Source organism: Stenella coeruleoalba (assembly GCF_951394435.1).
Source record: "Stenella coeruleoalba genome assembly, chromosome: 2".
Taxonomy (NCBI): domain Eukaryota; kingdom Metazoa; phylum Chordata; class Mammalia; order Artiodactyla; family Delphinidae; genus Stenella; species Stenella coeruleoalba.
Window position 1 is genome coordinate 62,394,609 of NC_137147.1, and position 21,722 is coordinate 62,416,330.

General features: G+C 35.4%; 1 protein-coding gene across 6 annotated transcripts in view; it reads left to right on the forward strand.

Moving 5' to 3' along the window:
* RALGAPA1 (Ral GTPase activating protein catalytic subunit alpha 1) overlaps positions 1-21,722 on the forward strand; it is a 221,418-nt gene that overhangs the window by 127,888 nt on the left and 71,808 nt on the right. For all 6 annotated transcript variants that reach the window (XM_079912214.1, XM_079912215.1, XM_079912219.1 and 3 more), the window contains exons 27-32: positions 1,395-1,453; positions 5,262-5,370; positions 6,699-6,809; positions 13,100-13,168; positions 18,700-18,834; positions 19,802-19,985. In XM_079912214.1, coding sequence (XP_079768340.1) covers positions 1,395-1,453; positions 5,262-5,370; positions 6,699-6,809; positions 13,100-13,168; positions 18,700-18,834; positions 19,802-19,985 — 667 coding nt within the window. The remainder of the gene's footprint in view (positions 1-1,394; positions 1,454-5,261; positions 5,371-6,698; positions 6,810-13,099; positions 13,169-18,699; positions 18,835-19,801; positions 19,986-21,722) is intronic.

A 21,722-nucleotide genomic window follows, 5' to 3' on the forward strand; every position in this document is an offset into this window, starting at 1 on the left:
TTTGTAATAATTACACTTGTAATTATTTTTCAGTGTCTGATTTATACTTTAGACAAATAAGTACCACAAGGTCTTAGTTATTGCTATATCCTCAGAGCTTAACACGTTGCTTGGCATGTAGAATATTCTCCCAAAACATTTGTTAAACAAGTGAACTTCACTTAAACATAAAATTGTAGGGGCCGATGCAAATTTATAATGATATTTAATTAAAACTATACAAATTGACCTTTAGTATTCAGGGATGTAATGGCTTTGGTTTCTTCTATTTTCAGAAGATCCTGAAGGTCAAAGATAGGTAAGAGTTTCAGTTTGCTTAGGCCGTTTTGAGTTTGTTTGGGCTTAGCCTAGCCTACTATATGTGATTTGTATGATCAGAGTGGCCTTGTCCTTTGCTGGCCATTGTATAGGCAGTAATGGCTGAAGTGATTAAAAGAAAAAACCAAAATAACACTATTACATAGAAAGCTCTTGGGCTTAAACAATAGGTAGCTTCCAAGTACCTATTCATTGCTAGCCATTGGGTTAGGTGCTAAATTCACAAAGATAAGTAGAAGGTTACTCCTCTGAGGAGCTTACAATCTAGATAGCTGATAAATCCTTAGTGAGTGAATAATTGAATGATTTTTAAAAACCATATTAACTATTAACTAGCACTTATCGCAAAACTCACACATAAGAAGAGGAAGCTTTCTTTTAAATGATAATTCTCAAAGTTGTGAAAAGTTTTGTTCATACCTTTGAGCTATTAAATCTGCTTTAATTATCTTTATAGTGAGCATTTTATTACTCTTCTAATCAGGAAAAAAGTTTTTGAACATATACATTTGGTGATAAATTTCAAAAATCATTTGTCTGCTATAACAAAATACTACAGACTGGGTAGCTTATAAGTGACAGAAATGTCTCACAGTTCTGGAAGCTAAGTCCAAAATCAAGGCTCTAGCATAATCACATTCTGGTGAAGACCCTCTTCCTGGTTCATAGCCGGTGCCTTCTTGCTGTGTCCTCACAGAGTAGAAGGTGCTTAGGGAACTCTGTGGGAGTCTCTTATTTATAAGAGCATTAATCCCATTCATAAAGGCCCCACTCTCATGGCCTAAGTACCTCCTAATACCATCATCTTCAGGGGTTAGGATTGCAATGTACGAATTTGGGGGGAAGGCACAAACATTCAGACCATACCATTGTTTTATTTATTTAGCTAATTTTATGCATAACATTGGAATATACTAAAAGTATGTACATGAGAACGAAAAATGTCTGTTTTATTTTGCTATTGTATCCCTAGCGCCTGACACAGTGCCTAGGTCCGTGGTGGCTGTTTAATAAATATTTGTTAAATAAATGAATGAAAAATCTTAGTCATTGCTAATATTTCTCCTTCATTGTAGGAACTTATAATCAAAACTGTATTAAGCTCGGCAAGAGATGAGCCCTCTGGTCCTGCACGGTAAGTCAGATATTCTTAAGACTTGACATAGCTATTCTGTGTTAGTAGTTTTATTTTAGAAGTTAACAGAATTATTTAGCAGTCCAGATTGTTTCAGATACACAAAAGCTATTCTGAATCACAAATTTAAATTATTTGGATGATTAAATACATTTTTTCATTATTTAAGTATGAACCTTCCCTTCAGTAAAAAAAATAAAATCCTAGTCACCTTCTTCAGTATCTTCACCTTCTGTGTCCAAAATGATTTCTTTTAATTTTATTTAAGTAGATTTTGCTTTCCCTTCAGATTATATTTGTCACCGTCTCTTATGTAGTACCTTGAAATATGGTACTAGTTACCCAATGAATGTTTGTTAAATTGAATTAAAATATTTTAATATTTTAATTCAATTTTATTTTCAATTTTAATTTCAATTTTAATTTCAATTTTATTAAAGTAATATATCTAAGAAAATAGTATATATTAATATTTATAAATATTTGATCAGGATATTTTTAAAAAATAGAATGTAAATAATAAGATTTTAGAATGTTTTTGTTTTTAAATGTCTCATTAAGAAGTGAAAACTGTGGCATTTTGTCTGTGTTACTAAACCTTTCTCAAAAAGGTTGATTTAAATCAGCATGTTGCCTAACCTATAATGGAAAAGAATCTGAAAAAGAATATATATACATAACTGAATCATTTTGCTGTACACCTGAAACTAACACATTGTAAATCAACTATACTTCAATTAAAAAAAAAAAGCATGTTGCCAATAGCATACCATGCTCCTTCTTTTCCCCCAAATATCATATATCATTATTTTATATTTCTTGAACCTCCACAAAGCTGTGTCTTTTTCAATAATCTACACATTATTTGACTCAAGGTTCATAAAGGTACAGATCATGACTTTGACCGTTTGGATTCTAATTCTAAGTTAAACCTCTTCTTTTTCCAGCAACTAAAAGTAATGAGCAATTTTCTTAAATGAGACATAGCTCCAGCTTTTTAATTCAGTTGTGTATTTTTCTTACTTAATAGCCAAGGTAACTAAAAACAAGTTTTTTTGAGTGAATTCTTTTTCAACATTAATTCTATTTTAATACTGCTCAGCTACTCCAGAAAATGACATTGTCTTTTCCATTATCCCACATTTTCATTTCTTTTAGCTTTAGCCCCAAATTTGATGATTTTCGATATTCTTTCCCTAGCATTTTCTGTGTTAATAATGACAACCTTTTAAGTTTACGAGGATATTCCTATAATATTGTTTCATTTAATCCTCATCACAATTCTAAGAAATTATTGGAATCATCATTATTCTTCCAATTTTGCTAGCAAGAAACTGATGGCTTAGAAAACTAACATTCATTAAGCCTTTTCTACGTGTCAGCCACTGTTCTAAACACTTTATTACCTCACTTAATCTTTACAACAACTCTCAGAGAATTTCAGTAATATGCCCTATCACCCAGAAAATGTAGAGCCATGATTAAAACTCTGACAGTTTGTCTTCAGAGCCTTATTAGATGCATAAGTAATAAGTGGCAGAACCAGAATTGAACCTATAGCTTCTGATTCTACATCTTCTGCCTTTTTTTTTCTTTTGCGGTACGCGGGCCTCTCACTGTTGTGGCCTCTCCCGTTGCAGAGCACAGGCTCCGGACGTGCAGGCTCAGCGGCCATGGCTCACGGGCCTAGCCGCTCCGAGGCATGTGGGATCTTCCCAGACCGGGGCACGAACCTGTGTCCCCTGCATCGGCAGGCGGACTCTCAACCACTGTGCCACCAGGGAAGCCCTGCCTTTTTTTTTTTTTTTTTTTTTTTTAAAAAAAACTTCATTGCCTCTCAGGTGAAAGAATATCAAAGCCTAAAACATAATTGACCAGATGTACACTTGGGAATCATTAACATGATAGCTCGTTGACAGTATAGGAAAATCCCAGAAGTCGAACGTTAAACGTTTTCTAAACTTGTTTGCCTATACTTTTCAGGAATGTAAGGCCTTAGAAGCTTATACCCCAGAATCTGACTAGTAGCAGAAAGTTGAGCCATACTGGGAATAATCTAGATTATTTTGACATCTTGAAGAATGTAGGAAGCTGTACACACACATGCACACACAAAAACTGATGTTAACCTTTAAAAAGCAAAAACCAAAAAACAAAAACTTAAGCATTTGTACTCCCAGTCTGTGCCTTTTACTGTGTCTTTAGTTAGCTGCATCTATGGAGAACTTTGCTTCACTTCAGAGTTTATTGTTATTTTAGGATTACAGCTCCTTCCACTGCTAAAGCTGTCACTTGGTTATTTAGATCTATAAATGTTACATAAGATTGATGGGTGGACAACAGTAGGGAAGAAAGGAAGCTGTAGACCTCACATAGAAGACTTTCTATAGTTTTGATAGTAAATTAGTAGCATTAACACTGATGGACTGAAAGAAGGGACTTAACTTCTGATCCATTATGTTCAGGAAGAAAAATATTTCTGCATTGAATTGTTCTGAAATTTAGCATTCTACTGAATTTAATTTAAGAATATCAGTATCAGGACATGCAAGATATGTCAGGAAACTAGAAGGAGCTGACTTTCTTTTAATACTTAGAAACATTATATGCTTCATGAGAAGCTTATACTTGAACACACTAATAGAATTTTTACTGATTCTGATCATCAGATTACTTTCTTCAAGCTGAAACTCAGTTGAAGTAGGGAACTGAAGTTTCACAAGACATGAGGAAACAGAACAAAAAATCTCCAAGTTCTGTTTCTGTTGGAATTCCTTTATAAAGTGTATAAATTTTATTTGTGGTCCCAATTTGTTTTAAAAAGAATTTGTAGCTAGCTATGTTAAATGTAAAAATATGAAAATAATATCTTACTGACTGCTGCTATCAGTCAATAAAATTACACTTTCCTTTTTTTAAAAAAAAAAAAAAATTATTTATTTATTTATTTATTTATTTTGGTCTGCATCCGGTCTTCGTTGCTGCCTGCAGGCTTTTTCTAGTTGTGGTGAACAGGGGCTACTGTTGGTTGCAGTGCATGGGCTTCTTACTGCAGTGGCTTCTCTTGTTGCAGAGCATGGGCTCTAGGCGCTCGGGCATCAGTAGTTGTGGCACGTGGGTTCAGTAGTTGTGGCACACGGGCTTAGTTGCTCCACGGAGTTTGGGATCTTCCCGGACCAGGGCTCGAACCTGCTCCCCCTGCATTGGCAGGTGGATTCTTAACCACTGTGCCACCAGGGAAGTCCCCACTCTTTCCTTTTTGAAAGCAGGTTGCATATTTGTCTGGGAAGCTTTATGACAATATCAATTTATCAATATGGGTTTGTTAGAAAGATCCTGTGTGTTATCCCCACCTATGATCTTGGTAATAAATTATAGTTGAAAATAAGGCTTAGAACAGGGAACTCTACTCAATATTCTGGAATAACCTATATGGGAAAAGAATCTGAAAAAGAATGGATGTATGTATATGTATAACTGAATCACTTTGTTATATACCCTGAAACACACAATATTGTAAATCAACTATACTCCAATATAAAATAAAAATTAAATTAAATTGAAAAAAATAAGGCTTAGAGTTTGGGGGATGTGCTTTCCTCCACTTTATCTTCCTAAGTAACAGATTGATTAATTAACAGCAATAAATTGATTAATTAACAGAGTAACAAATTGATTAATTCACCTAAACAGTGCATGTTCACTCTGGGTTGGTTGGTTGTGGGTGTTTTGGTTGTGGTGGTGGTGTCATTTCACTTAAACGCTCATCCACTTTTATTTGTATCATTATTGGTTGCCTTTTCTGCAGGTGTGTAGCACTTTGCAGTTTAGGTATTTGGATTTGTGAAGAACTAGTCCATGAGTCTCATCATCCTCAAATTAAGGAAGCTCTGAATGTAATTTGTGTTTCCTTAAAGGTAAGTAAATAAATATTTAGTGGACTATATTAAGATAGTATAGAATGTATGATTATTTTTCTCTAAATGTTAATTATATATTGTGCCCTTACAGAATAATTAATTCATTATTACATTATTTCTTTGATTCCGACTTTTTCCTTAAGAATAGTTCTACTCTTGATTTTAGGATATCTTGGTGATGACCTGTTTTATCTCAACTTTTTATATATTTGGCTTTGTCCCTAAGATAAATATGGATGACTCCTAAAAAGGAAACCAGTCATTTAACAACATTTGTAAGGCTGTTTATCATTTCTTAATCAGTATTTTTGTAACCTACCCTTCGATCTTTATTACTTCCTGAATTCTTGAGCTATTCAGGTTTTGGCTTTATCATTCAAGTTAAATGCCCTCTTTGTGACCAGAATAAGATTTGCTCAGAAATAATAACCCAATTATTTGGAGAGTCTGAATGAATAAATGGATATTTTTTATTTGTAAAAAGATGAGTGATATTATTTTTTGTCCTAAGACTTGTATTATAATATCTGTATAGAACTCTGAACACACAAAGTACAAATATTACTTATTTGACAGATATTTCTGAGTATATACTATGTTTGAGGTGCTTTGCTAGGCAGAGTAAGGAATACCAGAATGAAAAAGAAATATAAATACTAGATTGAAGAGATTAATAATATGATGGCTGAAAAAGATTAAAATAAGTAATAAAATATAAAAAGCTGAGAGAACCAAATGAGTGGTGCATATAAACTGCTGATTGAGTTCAGAGAAAGCAGAGGTCACTTTGACTTAGGTATCATAGAAGACTGGAAAGAGGAAGTATGTGGTCAGGGCTTGAAGAGTGGGTGAGATTTGGTTATAGAAAGATAAGCATGAAAAGTTTGACTTTATACCATTGGGGAGTCATCTAAGATTTTTAAGCATAGAGAACGTCAGCATCAGAACAGTTCTTCAGAAGATAATATGGAAGTATTGAGTATAGTAAGTAGATTGCAATGGGGAAAGATGGGATAACAAGATTAGCAGTTTAGAGGCCATTCCAGAAATCCAGGTAAGAGAAAATGGAATAAAACTTTAATGAGGACAGTCAAACATTACAAAGAAAAAATAAAGTTAATTATATCTTTGGAATGTGTTATGATTTGCTTATTTTGCAGGTGTATATTTATCTTCCTAATAATATTTTAATAAACACAAATATAGAATGACAAAAAAAAACATGTATACAATTTAAAATTTTTTAGCAGCTAATGCAGAGATGAATAATATCAGGAAGAAATTTTTTATAACAGTGCTTTTTTGTTTTTTTCTTATTATTACAGTTTACAAATAAAACAGTAGCCCATGTAGCTTGTAACATGCTTCACATGCTGGTTCATTATGTACCTAGACTTCAGATTTACCAGCCTGATTCTCCCTTGAAAATTATTCAAGTAAGTAATTTCTCATTTATTTCTTATTATGACTTGTTAAAGATCCTTAGATTTGGATACCTTGAGATTAAAATTATTTAATAGTTTTCTTTAAATTTTGCATAGCTAAATAATGGCCACTCAGGGTACTTTTTTTTTTTTTTCTTTTTTTTTGCGGTACGTGAGCCTCTCACTGTTGTGGAGCACAGGCTCCAGACGCACAGGCTCAGCAGCCGTGGCTCACGGGCCCAGCCGCTCCGCGGCATGTGGGATCTTCCCGGACCGGGGCACGAACCCGTGTTCCCTGCATCAGCAGGCGGACTCTCAACCACTGCGCCACCAGGGAAGCCCCAAGGTACTTTTTTGAGATATCAAAGTTCATGACAGTCCCTTTCTATATTATGTTAAGAGATTATGTGGTTGGTTTTAAATGCTACATGCAAATTTATCATTGCCATTGTCTTTTAATGTATATTAGGCTTCATTCCCTGTCTTAGGTTAGAAAACATACCATCCCTCCAGTTACCAAAATCAGGAGATTATTTTGATTCATTCCTTTCCTTTCCTCTTCAGCCAGTCATTTATGAAGTGGTTTATTTTTATTTTTTTTATGTGTTCTGTGCTTCCTACAATACCTGACATTTTTCAGCCCTTAATTATTTCTTTCTTGAGATACTATAATAACCTTCTAAACTGGTTTCCTGGCTTCTGAGGTCATCCCCTCCAAGTCATCATTCACATTGACATGACTCTTATGTCACTTTCCTGAAGAACAAACAAACAAACAAAATCTCTGAGTGGTTTTCCTTTGTCTATAAAATAAGACCCAAACCCTTTAGCTGGGAATTAATTTGAGGCCTCCAGATGAGGACCCAGCCCATCTTTTCAGAATCATGTACTGATTCCTTTTATGAAATACCCTGTAGTCTGGACACCTGAGTCAGCTATTAGCCCCTAAACATACCCCTCACTCTCTTCTTACCTAAAATGTTTTACTTTTCTCTACCCCACCCCCCATCTTTCAGTGATTGGTTTAAATACCATCTCCTCAAAAAATAAGAATCCTTACTTGTTCTCTCCAACCAGAATTTATCTTTCTTATCTTCATATTCTTATAACATTTTTAGGAAAGATAGTAATTAATATTTATTAAGCACCTACTACCATGTATCAGTCACTATACTAGTCACCTTTTCATATGTTACCTCATTTAATTCGTAAAAAGTCATTTGAGGTGGACTGTTATCCCTGCCTCCTCTCCTCCCTTTATTTAAGATGAGAGAACTGAGGAGATAGCAACTGTATAAAGTCATAAGGTAACAGGGTAGAAACAGGGTTCAAACCCAAGTCTGTAAAATTTCAAGTCCAGACTTTTCCCACTCAACCACGTCGCCAGGCCCTATTTTAGCACTAAATATACTTGTGTAAAAATTCTAAGCTTCTTGGGACTTCCCTGGTGGCGCAATGGATAAGATTCCATGTTCCCAATGCAGGGGGCCCGGGTTTGATCCCTGGTCAGGGAAGGAGATCCCACATGGCATGCTGCAACTAAGAGTTCACATGCCACAACTAAGGAGCCTGCGGGCTGCAACTAAGTAGCCCGCCTGCTACAACCAAAGAGCACACATGCCACAACTAAGGAGCCTGTGAGCCGCAACTAAGGAGCTTGCGTGCCACAACTAAGACCTGATGCAACCAAATAATAAATATTTTTTTTTAAAAATTCTGAGCTGCTTCTTTAAGACAATGGCATTTTTTTCTTCATTATTTTCTATGCCTAGGATGACTTGCATGTAGAATCTCTTAGGTAAATAATCTGTTGAGTTGAATATATAGCATTATGGTTAAGAGGTTGAGTTTGAAGGTTAGACCTGGTTTAACTAACCCCTGACTCTGCCATTTACTAACTTTGTCAACAAATTACTCAGTCCTCTAAATTCTGGCTTTCTTTATCTTTACATTTGGGATAAAAATACCTACCTCACAGAGTTGCTCTAAAGACTAAATGAGAAAATATATGTAACACGCTGAGCACTTTTTGCCATAAAAGTGATGGGACATAAGTTTTAATAAATGTTGGCAGCAGCTACCATTGTTATCATGCAGGACGTGATAACTGGATGTAAATGTGAATGTTCATATATATGTCTATTAGTATTAAAACATTTGAAATTTTAAAACTCGAAAATTTTACCCTTTAAGATTGATTATTCTGTTGAAAGTTAAGGTGTTCTTTAAGTAAGCATATTTTTTTTGTTCATTTGAAGGCCTCCAAATCCTTTCCCTTATTTTCTTCGTAGTTTATATATTATTAATACTTATCTAAGTAATTCTTAGGTGTGTAGAGTTTTTGCAGATTGCTTCACTGTACATTATAGTGGCCAGTGCCTACAGATAAATGGTTATACTTTACCTCTAATTGAATGAAGAAATGAAATTCTAAAATAGTAGAGCATTTCACTAATGGTTACCTACTTACATAGTTAGGAATAGAAGCCCAGTTCTATTACCAGTATTAAGTATTAATCTAATATACTAGATTCTATTAGTGTGTAAAGCCTTTTATGGTATAAATTATGTTTAGAGGAATTTTTCTACATGAAGCAATCATTTATAAAAATTTAGTAGCATACAATAAAAATACAGTAAATTTGCCTCTATACATTTTTTTTTTTTTTTTTTTTTTTGCGTTACGCGGGCCTCTCACTGTTGTGGCCTCTCCCGTTGCGGAGCACAGGCTCCAGACGCGCAGGCTTAGCAGCCATGGCCCACGGGCCCAGCCGCTCCGCGGCATGTGGGATCCTCCTAGACCGGTGCACGAACCCGTGTCCCCTGCATCGGCAGGCGGACTCCCAACCACTGCACCACCAGGGAAGCCCACCTCTATACGTTTTTAACATGCACATTAAAAAATTGAATGAAGGCTTCCCTGGTGGCGCAGTGGTTGAGAATCTGCCTGCCAGTGCAGGGGACACGGATTCGAGCCCTGGTCCGGGAGGATCCCACATGCCGCGGAGCAACTAGGCCCGTGAGTCACAACTACTGAGCCTGCACGTCTGGAGCCTGTGCTCCGCAACAAGAGAGGCCGCAATAGTGAGAGACCCGCGCACCGCGATGAAGAGGGGCCCCCGCTTGCCACAACTAGAGAAAGCCCTCACACAGAAACAAAGACCCAACACAGCAAAAGTAAATTAATTAATTAATAAACTCCTACCCCCAACATATTCTTAAAAAAAAAAAAATTGAATGAGATCAAGAAATTTCCAGGGTAAATGATAACACTATAAGAATGTTTTGCTTTCTTTTAATAAGGTCTTTTATTTCATATTCTCTGTATCAATTTTATTTATATTCTGTTCAGTGTATAATATATGTTAATTTAAAAAGCCACATTATAAAATCTTTCTTTAAAAAAAAGGCGTATATTTACAAGTATATATACCAAAATATCTGGGAAGATGAGAGTAAATTTCTTTATTTTCCCCCCAAGTTTATTGGGGAATAATTGATAAATATAATTGTATTATATTAAAGTATATAACATAATGATTTGATATTGTAGAAGGGTTACCAAGATCAAGATAATTAACATATTCATTACCTCACATTGTTAACATTTTTTTATGGTGAGAATGCTTAAGGTCTACTCTTAGCAACTTTAAGATATTCAGTACTGTACAATTAACTGTAGTTACTGTACTATACATTAAATCCTCAGAACTTATTTTTATAACTGAAAATTTGTACCCTTTGACCTACATCTCAGTTCACTAGACCCCAGACCCTGGCAACCACTATTCTGTTTCTATAAAATCAGCTTTTTTTACTTTTCCACATATAAGTGATACCATACAATATTTGTCTTTGTCTGGCTTATTTCACTTAGTGTAATGCACTCCAGTTTCTTTCATGTTGTCATAAATGGCAGGATTTTCTTCTTTCCTATGGCTTGAATAATATTCCATTGTGTATATATGTATACCACAATTTCTTTATCTGTTCATCTGTCGAAAGGCATGAGGGCTGTTCCATATCTTGGCTATTGTGAGTAATACTGCAGTGAGCATGGGTGTGCAGGTATCTCTTTGAGACACTGATTTCATTTCCTTCTGATATATACCCAGGAGTGGTATCATATGGTAGTTCTATTTTTAATTTTTTGAGGAACCTTCATACTGTTTTGCGTAATGGCTGTATCAGTTTACATTCCCACCAATAGTGTATAAGGGTTCCCTTTTTTCCACATCCTCACCAACATCTGTTCTCTCTTGTTTTTTTACAAATAGCCATCCTAACAAAGGTGAGGTGATATTTCATTGTGGTTTTGATTTGCATTTTCCTGATACTACTGATGTTGAATACCTTTTCATGTTCCTGTTGGCCACTTGTATGTCTTTGGAAAAATGTCTATTCAGATCCTTTGCCCATTTATAAATTTAGTTAGTTTTGCTATTGGGGGTATAAGTTCCTTGTATATTTTGGATATTAACGCCTTATCAGATATATGGTTTGCAAATTTTTTTTTCCATTCTGTAAGTTGTCTTTTCACTTTATTGATGGTTTCATTTGCTGTGCAGAAGCTTTTAGTTTATGTAGTGCCACTTGTTTATTTTTTTGTTTTTGCTTCTACTTTAGGTATGATTTCCAAAAAAATCATTACCAAGACCCATGTTAAGGAGCCTTTTCCTATGTTTTCTTCTAGGAGTTTTATGGTTTCAGGTCTTTATATTAAGCCTTTGATCCATTTCAAGTTAATTGTTGTGAGTGGTATAAAATTGGGGTCCAGGGGACTTCCCTGGTGGTCCAGTGGCTAAAACTCCCTGCTCCCAATGCAGGGGGCCCAGGTTCGATCCCTGGTCAGGGAACTAGGGAACGCCACATGCTGCAACTAAAAAAAGATCCCTCGTGCCGCAACTAAGACCCGGTGCAGACCAAAAAAAAAAAATTGGGGTCCAGTTTCATTCTTTTGCACATGGATATCCAGTTTTCTTAATGCTGTGTGTGTGTTCTTGGACCCTTGTCAAAGATTAGTTGACTGTATGTGGGGGTTTATGTCTAGGCTTTATTCTAATGCACAGGTCTGTATGCCTGTTTTTATGTCAGTACCTTACTGTCAGTACCATATTTTGATTACTGTAGCTTTATAATAAAGCTTGAAATCAGGAAGTGTGACGCCTCCAGCTTTGTTCTTCTTTCTCAAGATTGCTTTGGCTCTTTGGGTTTTTTTGTGGTTCCATTCAAATTTTAAGATAGTTTTTTTCTATTTCTGAGAAAAACACCACTGGAATTTTGCATTCAGTTGCATTGAATCTGTAGACCACTGTGGTAGTGTGAACAATTGAACGATATTAATTCTTCCCCATCTATGACATGGAATATCTTTCTATTTATTTGTGTCTTCAGCTACATTCACTAGTGTTTTCTAGTTTTCAGCGTATAAGTCTTCCACCTCCTTGGTTAAATTTATTCCTAAGTATATTATTGATTTTGATGCTGTTGTAAATGGGATAGCTTTCTTAATTTCTCTTTGTGATAGTTTATTGTTGGCGTATAGAAATGCAGCTGATTTTTGTATGTTGATTTTGCATCCTGCAGCTTTAGTGAATTCATTTATGAGTTCTAACGGGGTTTTTTTTGGTGGAATTTTAGGATTTTCTATATATAAGATCATGTCATGTACAAACAGAAATAATTTTACTTCTTCCTTTCAGACTTGGATGCCTTTTATTTCTTTTTCTTGCCTAATTGCTGTGGTAGGACATCCAGTACTGTGTTGAATAGAAATGGCAGTTGTGAGCATCCTTATCTTGTTCCTGACTTTAGAAGAAAGGATATTAACTTTTTACCTTTTGAGTATGGTGTTAGCTTTGGGCTTGTCATATATGGTGTTTATTATGTTGAGATACATCCCTTCTATACCTAATTGGTTGAGCAAAGTAGATGTCTTGAGTGATAAATTACAGGTGGTTTTTATAAATCTTTTTGCTTATCTATGTCTTCTCATTTTTCTATCAGAACATATATTATTTGTATGTTTATACATATTGATTCATGACTTGAATTTGTAAGAAATCCATTTATAGTTAACAGAGCATATGTAGCTTTGGTTCTGTACATTAGGATTGTAAATGATTGATAGTTAAGTGTACTTGAAAAGCTGACCTATTAAAAATTACTTTGAAATAACAATGTTAATATATTTTGGATAAACTTTCAGCAGTAGATTTTGTATCACTTTAGCATTATTGTTTAAGTTTTAGGATGCACCATTAGTTTGACATATTTTGAGCTATTTTCTTTATTTCCTACAGATTCTAATAGCCACTATTACCCATCTTTTGCCAAGTACAGAAGCTTCATCTTATGAAATGGACAAGAGGGTAATTTAAATTTTTTAATATTTAATATGTGGTTACCTAGTAAGATACTTATATTTTAAAACTGTGAAGGTATATGTATTTACATGGGAGACAATAATTAATCTTGTGTTTAAAATAATTGGAAATATAGCTTTCCATTATTTAAGTGTAACTAAATCACATTTTAGTTTATATCTCAAGTTAATCATGGTCATCTGATAAAGTCTTTGAATTTTAGGGTTGTAAGGAACCTGGGAGGATATTCTGTCCATTTATAATTTTTTTACTTGTTATGGTCTTGTTTATGCCTGAAAATAACTGAGAATAGGTCCAGAAACATAATTACAGCTGCAGAGTTCTGTAAATAATGGGCAGAACATATGTAATAAAACATACTTGATATTTCAACACAATATGATTAAGAAGTGGTAACACTGAGATTTCTTGTTGGCATTGTCAACACATGAGTTCTCTTAAACTGTGGGAGTATATGAGATCACTTAAGGTGAAGCTGTAGAGTAAGAAGGGTTAGCAAAGTATAACACCTTGAAGATAGCAGTTGAAGAACAGGCAGAGAGGGGGGTCACCAACGTAGTGACATAGAAGGCTGCTGAATTTTCTTCCTCGCTTGGACCCATGGAAGATACAGCTACACATGGAGCAATTCCCTCTGAGAGAAATCCAGAAACTAGTCAAGTGACATCTACACATCAAACGACTAAGAAAATACCCACATCAAAAATAGGTAGGAAAGGCTGTAACACACTCTTGCCATAAACCCCACCCTAGCAGAGCTCCATACAGTCAGGAGGAAGCCCCCAATTTCCACCTTCTCTCTGAGGAGAGAAGAGTTTAGCCCATACGTCTGGCACCCCACCTTTTAAGCCTGCCACCCAAGGACAGGTCCCCAAATCACCTGGCTCTGAAAGCCAAAGGGCTTGCGTTCACAGCTCCCATAGAACTATATGAAACAAAGAAGCAGCTGTTAACAGGCACGTTGCTGTTTTAGAGATTTTTTTTCCCCATCCCTGTTGTTTTTATTTATTTATTTGTCTGTGGTTTATCCATCCTTTCTTTATTTTGTACAGATGAGCAGATACATCTGTATTTTCTTTTTTCTTCCTGTTTGTTACACAAAAGTATAATAGTCTTAGATATTCATTGGTACTTTCGGTTTTTCACTTGACAGTATATTCTGGAAATTCACAATAAATAAATTCACAGAGGTCTTCTGTGTTCTTTTTTGCAGCTGTATAGTATTAGTACTCCATTGAGGGAGTGCACCATAATTTATAAATTTCATAATTTATTCAAGTCATTCTTCTATGTATGGACATAGAGATTATTTTCAGAATTTTGCAGTTACAAGCAATGCTGCAGTGACTAACTTTATGTCTGTATATTTTTACATTGTTGGAATGTGTCTTCAGGGTGTATTCCTAGAAGTGGAATTGCTGGGTCAAAAGGTAAACAGATATTGTAATTATGTTAAATATTGGCATTCCTACAAGCATATACTATGAGAGTATGTTTCCCCAGAGCCTAACCACAGAGTATGACATATTTTTAAATTTTTGCCCGTTTGATAGGGGAACAATAGTATTTCAGTGTAGTGTTCATTTACCTTTCTCTTTTTATAAGTGAAGTTGAATATCTTCTCATATTTATTAATGGCCTAATTTTTTACTTTATTTTTGTGAATTGTCCATTCATATGTTTTTACATTTTCAGTCAGATTTTGGTATTTTTCCCTCAGATGTTTACATATTAGGGAGTTTTTTATGTAAGTCAATTTATCAATCTTTTACTTCATTAGGTATCTAGATTTTGAGCCACAGGTAGAAAACCTTTTCACGTTTTCTTCTAGTACTTATACAGCTTCATTGTTTACACTTTTACCCCTCATCCATTTGAAGTTTATTTTCTGTCTTTTGAGATAGGGATCTAATTTTTGTTGTTTTCCTAAATGGATAACCAGATTTCTGAGTTCCCTTTATTAAAAAGTTCCTCTTTGCCTCTTAATGAATAATCAAGTTCCATAATTACTTGGGTCTGTTTCTTAACTTTCTATACTAGCAGTTTTCAGACTCTTTTGGTGACAAAATCATTTTACTATTGATAAACATTTTTGAAGATCTCTACTTTTGTTAATGTGGATTATATTTTGATTCTTGACCTGTCTTGTACTGAGAGTGGTGTGTTAAAGTCTTCTATTAATATTTCTATATTTCCTTGCATCTACTGTGGTTTTTCCTTTGTAGTCACTGTTATTTTATACGTAGATATCCATAACAGTTTTATCTTCATTTTGAATTATAGCTTTAACATTAATGCTTTTTGGTTTGAATTCTAATTTGCCTGGTGTACCTTTTTCCATCTCTTTAGTTTTAGCCTTTCTGAATCTTTTTGTTTAACTATATCTCTTGAATACAACACATACTTGCGTCTTGCTTTGTGAGCCAAATTGAAAATCTTTTTCTTTTATTAGGCAAGTTAAACCCACTTTTATGATATATTGTATTTTTTATCTTACCTCTGTCATTCTATTTTATGATTATTATGCATATTATATTTTCTGTTTCTTTCTCTGCATGATGTATTTCCTTTGTTCTTCTTAAAATTCTTTTGGTATTCAGGAAACTTTGTACTTTTTTCTTGTAGTTACCTTTATATGTATACTTTTTTTAATGCCTTTGTTCCCTTGCTTTCTTAACCTTTTATACTATATGGTTTGTGATTATTTAATGGTATCCTTTATCTCCCATATGTTGCCTATATGTTAATAAGTGAGCTTATGTTACTTTTCTTCTCTCTCTTTACCTTTATTTTTAGTTCCTTTATGTCTGCACGTAACATTTAGCATATGTCATATAACAAATGATTCTTCTACACTCATCTCTACATTTTTAAAAAATCTTAGATCCATAACTAAATATATCAGATACTCACTGTTAGACTTTTTACTGAAGTTCCTCAGTCAACTTCTTGGTTAAATGAAGTTCATCTTTATTCTTCAAGATGGGCTCATGAATGCAGAATTCCCTAAGCTCTTGCATATGTAAATTTTTTTCTGTAACAACAAGATACTTGAAAAGTAGCTACTTTTCAAGTAGATACTTGAAAAGAATCCTTGGTTCACACTTATTTTCCTTGAGGTTTTTATTTTTTTTAATGTTGCCTTGCTTGTATACTGTTTTTGAGAAATATGATGCCATTTTTATTCTCTTGTCCTTGTAAGTTATTTCATGTTTTTCCCTGGAGGCTCTAAGGAGATACACACACACGCGCGCACACACACACACACACACACATATATTTATTTTTTTAGGTCTTACTTTTCAAGTTTTACCAGGATATGTATTAGAGTTGATTATTGCAGGTCAGTTTGTCCTGGATCTGGTAGGCCTTGTCAATATGTAGATTTTGGGGACTCCACATTTAAATGAATAGGATATTCTTTTTCTGTCTTCCATTCCAGTCATTTCTCTGTGACATTTTTTACCTTTTTCTTTGTCTCACTTTTGTTCTCTTTATTCAATACCCCTTATTAAATTTTCTTTTTATTTTTTTTAACTTATTCTTCCTTAGGCATCTTATAACTTGGGCTTCATTTCTAATATCATTTTATCATTTTTTAGTTTTCTTTCCTGACTTGAATCAATTCTTCCCTTTTTGGTCTATTTCTTCTTAGTTTTTTAAATTCCTGATTTAAGATGGGATTTTTGTTGTCCCCTATACCTAAATGCTTATTTGACGATATTTAATTTAGATTAGAAGGTTGTGTTATAGTTTTCTTCTGCTTCATTATTGGTTTTGGTGGGCAGGAATTTTCATCAGCTGAATTGCTTAAGATTCTCATTTTTTGTTTTCTTTTTATAGTAGTTTTTTATAGATGAAGACTGTCTGCATTTCTGTGGACAAGGTTGGTGGCTTGGGGTGGTTTATAAGATTCCTATTTCAAGAGCTCCCTCTTCTGGCAGTTTAACAAAGTATAGTGTTTTCATTGGATGACACTAAGGTGGGAGAGGAATTACAGAACCATCAGTTTTAAAAAATTGTAAAAATCTTGCAAGGTCTTAAATTTCTCTTTTCATTTTTCTTTTCACATTATGTTTTCCACAAGGTGTCTCTCCATTCCCTTTTAACATTTTTCTCCCCCGAAGTATTACCTTTCCTGCAGTACTTTTAAATACTTTCCTTCTACTCAGTACTCTATCTACCAGTACATGTTTTTCATTATTCTCACACTTAGGGTAGACCTTTTTTGGGGGGCTTGGTTTTTTGGTTTGTACCTGGTTTCCTTCTCCCTTTTACAGCTTACCCAAACTACCCTCACTCTTCATGAGAGCTTGCAGTGGGAGAATGGGTAAAAGCTTGTTGGATTTGCTGTGTGTATTTTCTACTCACAGATAATTGAATTTTGAATGTTCTGTTTTCTGGTTATACTGAGGATGTGGGTTTTGTGATATTTTATTGGTTCTTTTTGTTCTTTATTGTTCTTCTGGAGGGTGTGTTGTGAGATTTAGGCCAGCATTACTCTTTGAGTTGGAGAGTTGGTCTTTGATTCTAAAGATCAGTGTATCTCTTATTGCTACTTGATTGACACTTTTATGGTACTAATTGTGATTCTTTATTCAATAAAATGGACCACGTAGATACTGCTGTTTTACTCTACATTTTAGGTAACAGTGTTTTGTTTATAACATCCATCAGTTTAAACGTATCCAGTAGAAAAATTCATTTAATGTAATTAGTAAGAGTATCAGAAAGTGGTTAAGATAGTCTTTCTGGCAGGTTGCTCAGTGAGGTGTTAAATTAGAAAAGAAATGTGGAAATGATTATAATACATATGAACTAAAACCTTTCATTTGTGTTCCATTTCTTGTGCATTACGTAAGAATAGCTAATTGATGTCTGTTGTCTTTTAAGCTCAGTGTTTTTATGTTTGTTTAAAAATAATTTGGGGACTTTCCTGGTGATGCAGTGGTTAAGAATCCGCCTACCAATGCAGGGGACACGGGTTCAATCACTGGTCTGGGAAGATCCCACGTGCCATGGAGCAACTAAGCTCATGTGCCACAACTACTGAGCCTGTGCTCTAGAGCCCGCGAGTCACAACTACTGAAGCCCACGCACCTAGAGCCTGTGTTCCACAACAAGAGAAGCCACTGCAATGAGAAGCCCACGTACCACAACGAAGAGTAGCCCCCACTCGCCGCAACTAGAGAAAGCCTGTGTGCAGCAATGAAGACCCAACGTAGCCAAAAATTAATTAATTAAAAAAAAATAATTTTAATGTTCCTGTTTTTATTATGCTTAAGGTTTCATTGTGCTTGCTTGCTTGCCCTAAAATATAAGGGAGAAACCCACAGTAATGTTCATATACATCTTAAAATCATTTAGGTCTAGGTAAATATTAATGGTGGAACTTAGTTGATAGTTCCTGAAATACATTTTGGAAAACGAAAGATAAGTTGGTGAATTTCTGTTAAATTTTTAACTCTTATTTTATGAGTTTACAATAATAATGATCTTTTTTGTTGTTGTTTCAGTTGGTGGTATCCTTACTTCTGTGCCTTCTGGACTGGATCATGGCCTTACCTCTAAAGACACTGCTCCAACCAGTCCATGCAACAGGAGCAGAAAATGATAAAATAGAAAAATCTGTCCTCAACTGTATTTATAAGGTAAACTTCTTTGCTTTATTATTTATTTGGTAACCAAGGGTTTTTAAAACCTAAAGCAATAACATTTCTTAGTATTACATTTTCATTGTTTTATAGCTAGGTATTTATTTTTAATAAATTTAGTTTTGGGTGCATTGGGTCTTCCTTGCTGTGCTTGGGCGTTCTCTAGTTACGGCAAGCGGGGGCTACTCTTAGCTGCGGTGCGTGGACTTCTCATTGTGGTGGCTTCTCTTGTTGCAGAGCACGGGCTCTAGGCGCACGGACTTCAGTAGTTGTGGCACATGGGCTCAGTATTTGTCGCTTGCGGGCTCTAGAGTGCAGGCTCAGTAGTTGTGGCTCACGGGCTTAGTTGCTCCGTGGCATGTGGGATCTTCCCGGACCAGGGGTTGAACCCGTGTCCCCTGCATTGGCAGGCAGATTCTTTTTTTTATTATTATTATTTTTTATTTACTTTTTTTGCGATACACGGGCCTCTCACTGTTGTGGCCTCTCCCGTTGCGGAGCACAGGCTCCGGACGCGCAGGCTCAGTGGCCATGGCTTATGGGCCCACCCGCTCCACGGCATGCGGGATCTTCCCGGACCAGAGCACTAACCCGTGTCCCTTGCATCGGCAGGCGGACTCTCAACCACTGCGCCACCAGGGAAACTCTGAGCTAGGTGTTTTCTAAGAACATAGATTTATCTTATGGTACTAGGGATAATTAAAAAGTACTTCTTACAAGACACTGTTGTTTCATTGCAAAATTTTGAAAGAAGTCTTTGTTGAATATGAGAATCGTTAGTTAAATTTTGCTCATTCTTCTTTTTTAGATTAAATTTTACCTTGATTGAAGAGCTAAGTGTTTAAATATTTAAAATTTTTGTCAAGTACTTGTATTAGCAGTTGACTTGTTTTCTCCTTTTTCTTTATGTATTTATTTTCACTTAAAAGGAAAACTTGGTATGTTTTTTCCCCTGTATTTTCAGGTATTACATGGGTGTGTTTATGGATCTCAGTGTTTTAGCAATCCAAGGTATTTTCCATTAAGCCTCTCTGATTTGGCATCTGTAGATTATGATCCTTTTATGCATTTGGAAAGCCTAAAAGAGCCTGAACCTCTGCACTCTCCTGATTCGGAACGATCTTCTAAACTCCAGCCAGTAACAGAAGGTAAAATGAATTCTCTTCAGGACAGTATTGTTGCTTGGGTTCTCCCAAGGTATGATTTGAGGCCTGGGTAGAAATACTGGAGGATAATATATCTTACTTGGTAATTGTTTACCTTGACATGTACGTTATAGCTAAGTTCATTTTTAGTTTAAGAAACAACTTCAGATACACAATTCCTAAGATTATATGTGATGACATTCCCTTTATACTTCTAAGTTATTCTGATAAGTTTTTTAACCACATTGTTTTTACATTCAGAGAGTTTACTCTCTGATAAAAGGGAAAGATATAAACAAGTAACCTTATGATATGAGTACATATTAAAACAAAAGTACATTCAAGATACAGGGGTAGCCCAGAGGAACCCAGCAATTACTGAAGGGTTTTAAGGAGGTGATATACATCAGGGGTCCCCAACCCCCAGGCCACGGACTGGTACTGGTCTGCGGCCTGTTAGGAACTGGGCCGCAGAGCAGGAGGTGAGCAGCGGGCAAGCACGTGAAGCTTCATCTGCCGCTCCCCATTGCTCCCATTACTGCCTGAACCATCCCTCCACACCCCACCCCCCATCCACGGGAAAGTTCTTTCACGAAACTGGTCCCTGGTGCCAGAAAGGTTGGGGCCCACTGATATACATGATAAAATTAGTATTAAGAGCACTTTGATAGTAGTATTTTATAGGCGTCAGCAAACTATGGCCCATGCCTGCCACCTGTTTCTATAAAGAAAGTTTTATTGAGACACATGCATGCTCTTCATTTGTGTGTCATTATGGCTGCTTTTGTGTAGTAATAGTAGTGTTGAGTAGTTGGGACAGAGATAGCATGGCCCATAAAGCTGAAGATAATTTACTCTCTGTCCCCTTGCAGAAAAAGTGTGCTGATCTCTAGTATGTTAGATTGATTTTAGGGTGGTTAACTCAGAATCAGAGAGACCAATCATGATGCTGTTGCAATAGTCCAAGCAAGAGTTGCTAAAGGGTTAAATTGGTTATATTTTCCCTAAACTAGACTAAGAATATGAGAAAGTTTAAAGGATTAGGAGGGAAAATCAGGACGGCAGTATTGGAAATGGTTTAGCTCAGAGTGCCTGTTGGATATTCATATGAAGAGATCTAGATCTAGTACAATTGATTGTACATGCAGATCTAGGTCTTAGCAGAGGGGTCTTTGTTAGGAATATGTATTTACATGGGTGTGTGTATTCTGAGAAGAAAAAGTTGGAAAGGAAGGAAAACCAGGAGAGAGTAGTTTCTCAGAAACAAAGAGAAGAGAAAGATTTTTTTAAAGACTGGCCAATGGTATTAAATGATAAAGATATCAAGTACAAAAAGACTGACAAATATATCTACTTTAGTTTCAGCAGAAAAGTAGGAGACAGAAGTGGATGGCTGTGGGTTGAAGAGCAAGCAGAAGTTAAGGAAGTAGAGCCATCTGTCAAAAGTGCTCTTTAAAAAGCTTGACTTTTTTATTTTAAAAAAGCAAAGAAAAATGATAAAACAATAGATAAGTTAAAAGATTATTCGGGATTAAAGGAGTTCTAAAGACAGTTAAACTCAATGATAAGCTGAGAAGGAAGCTAGTAAGGGGATCATTAATAGAGTGAAGTTCCTGAGAGGTGAGCTGGAAAGATTAGGTGTTAATATTAGCCCTTCCTCTGCGACCAGAAAGAAGAAGGTGGAAGTAAATTAAGGGGACTGACAGAAGTTACTGAGGGCCCAGTAGAAAATGGAAACTG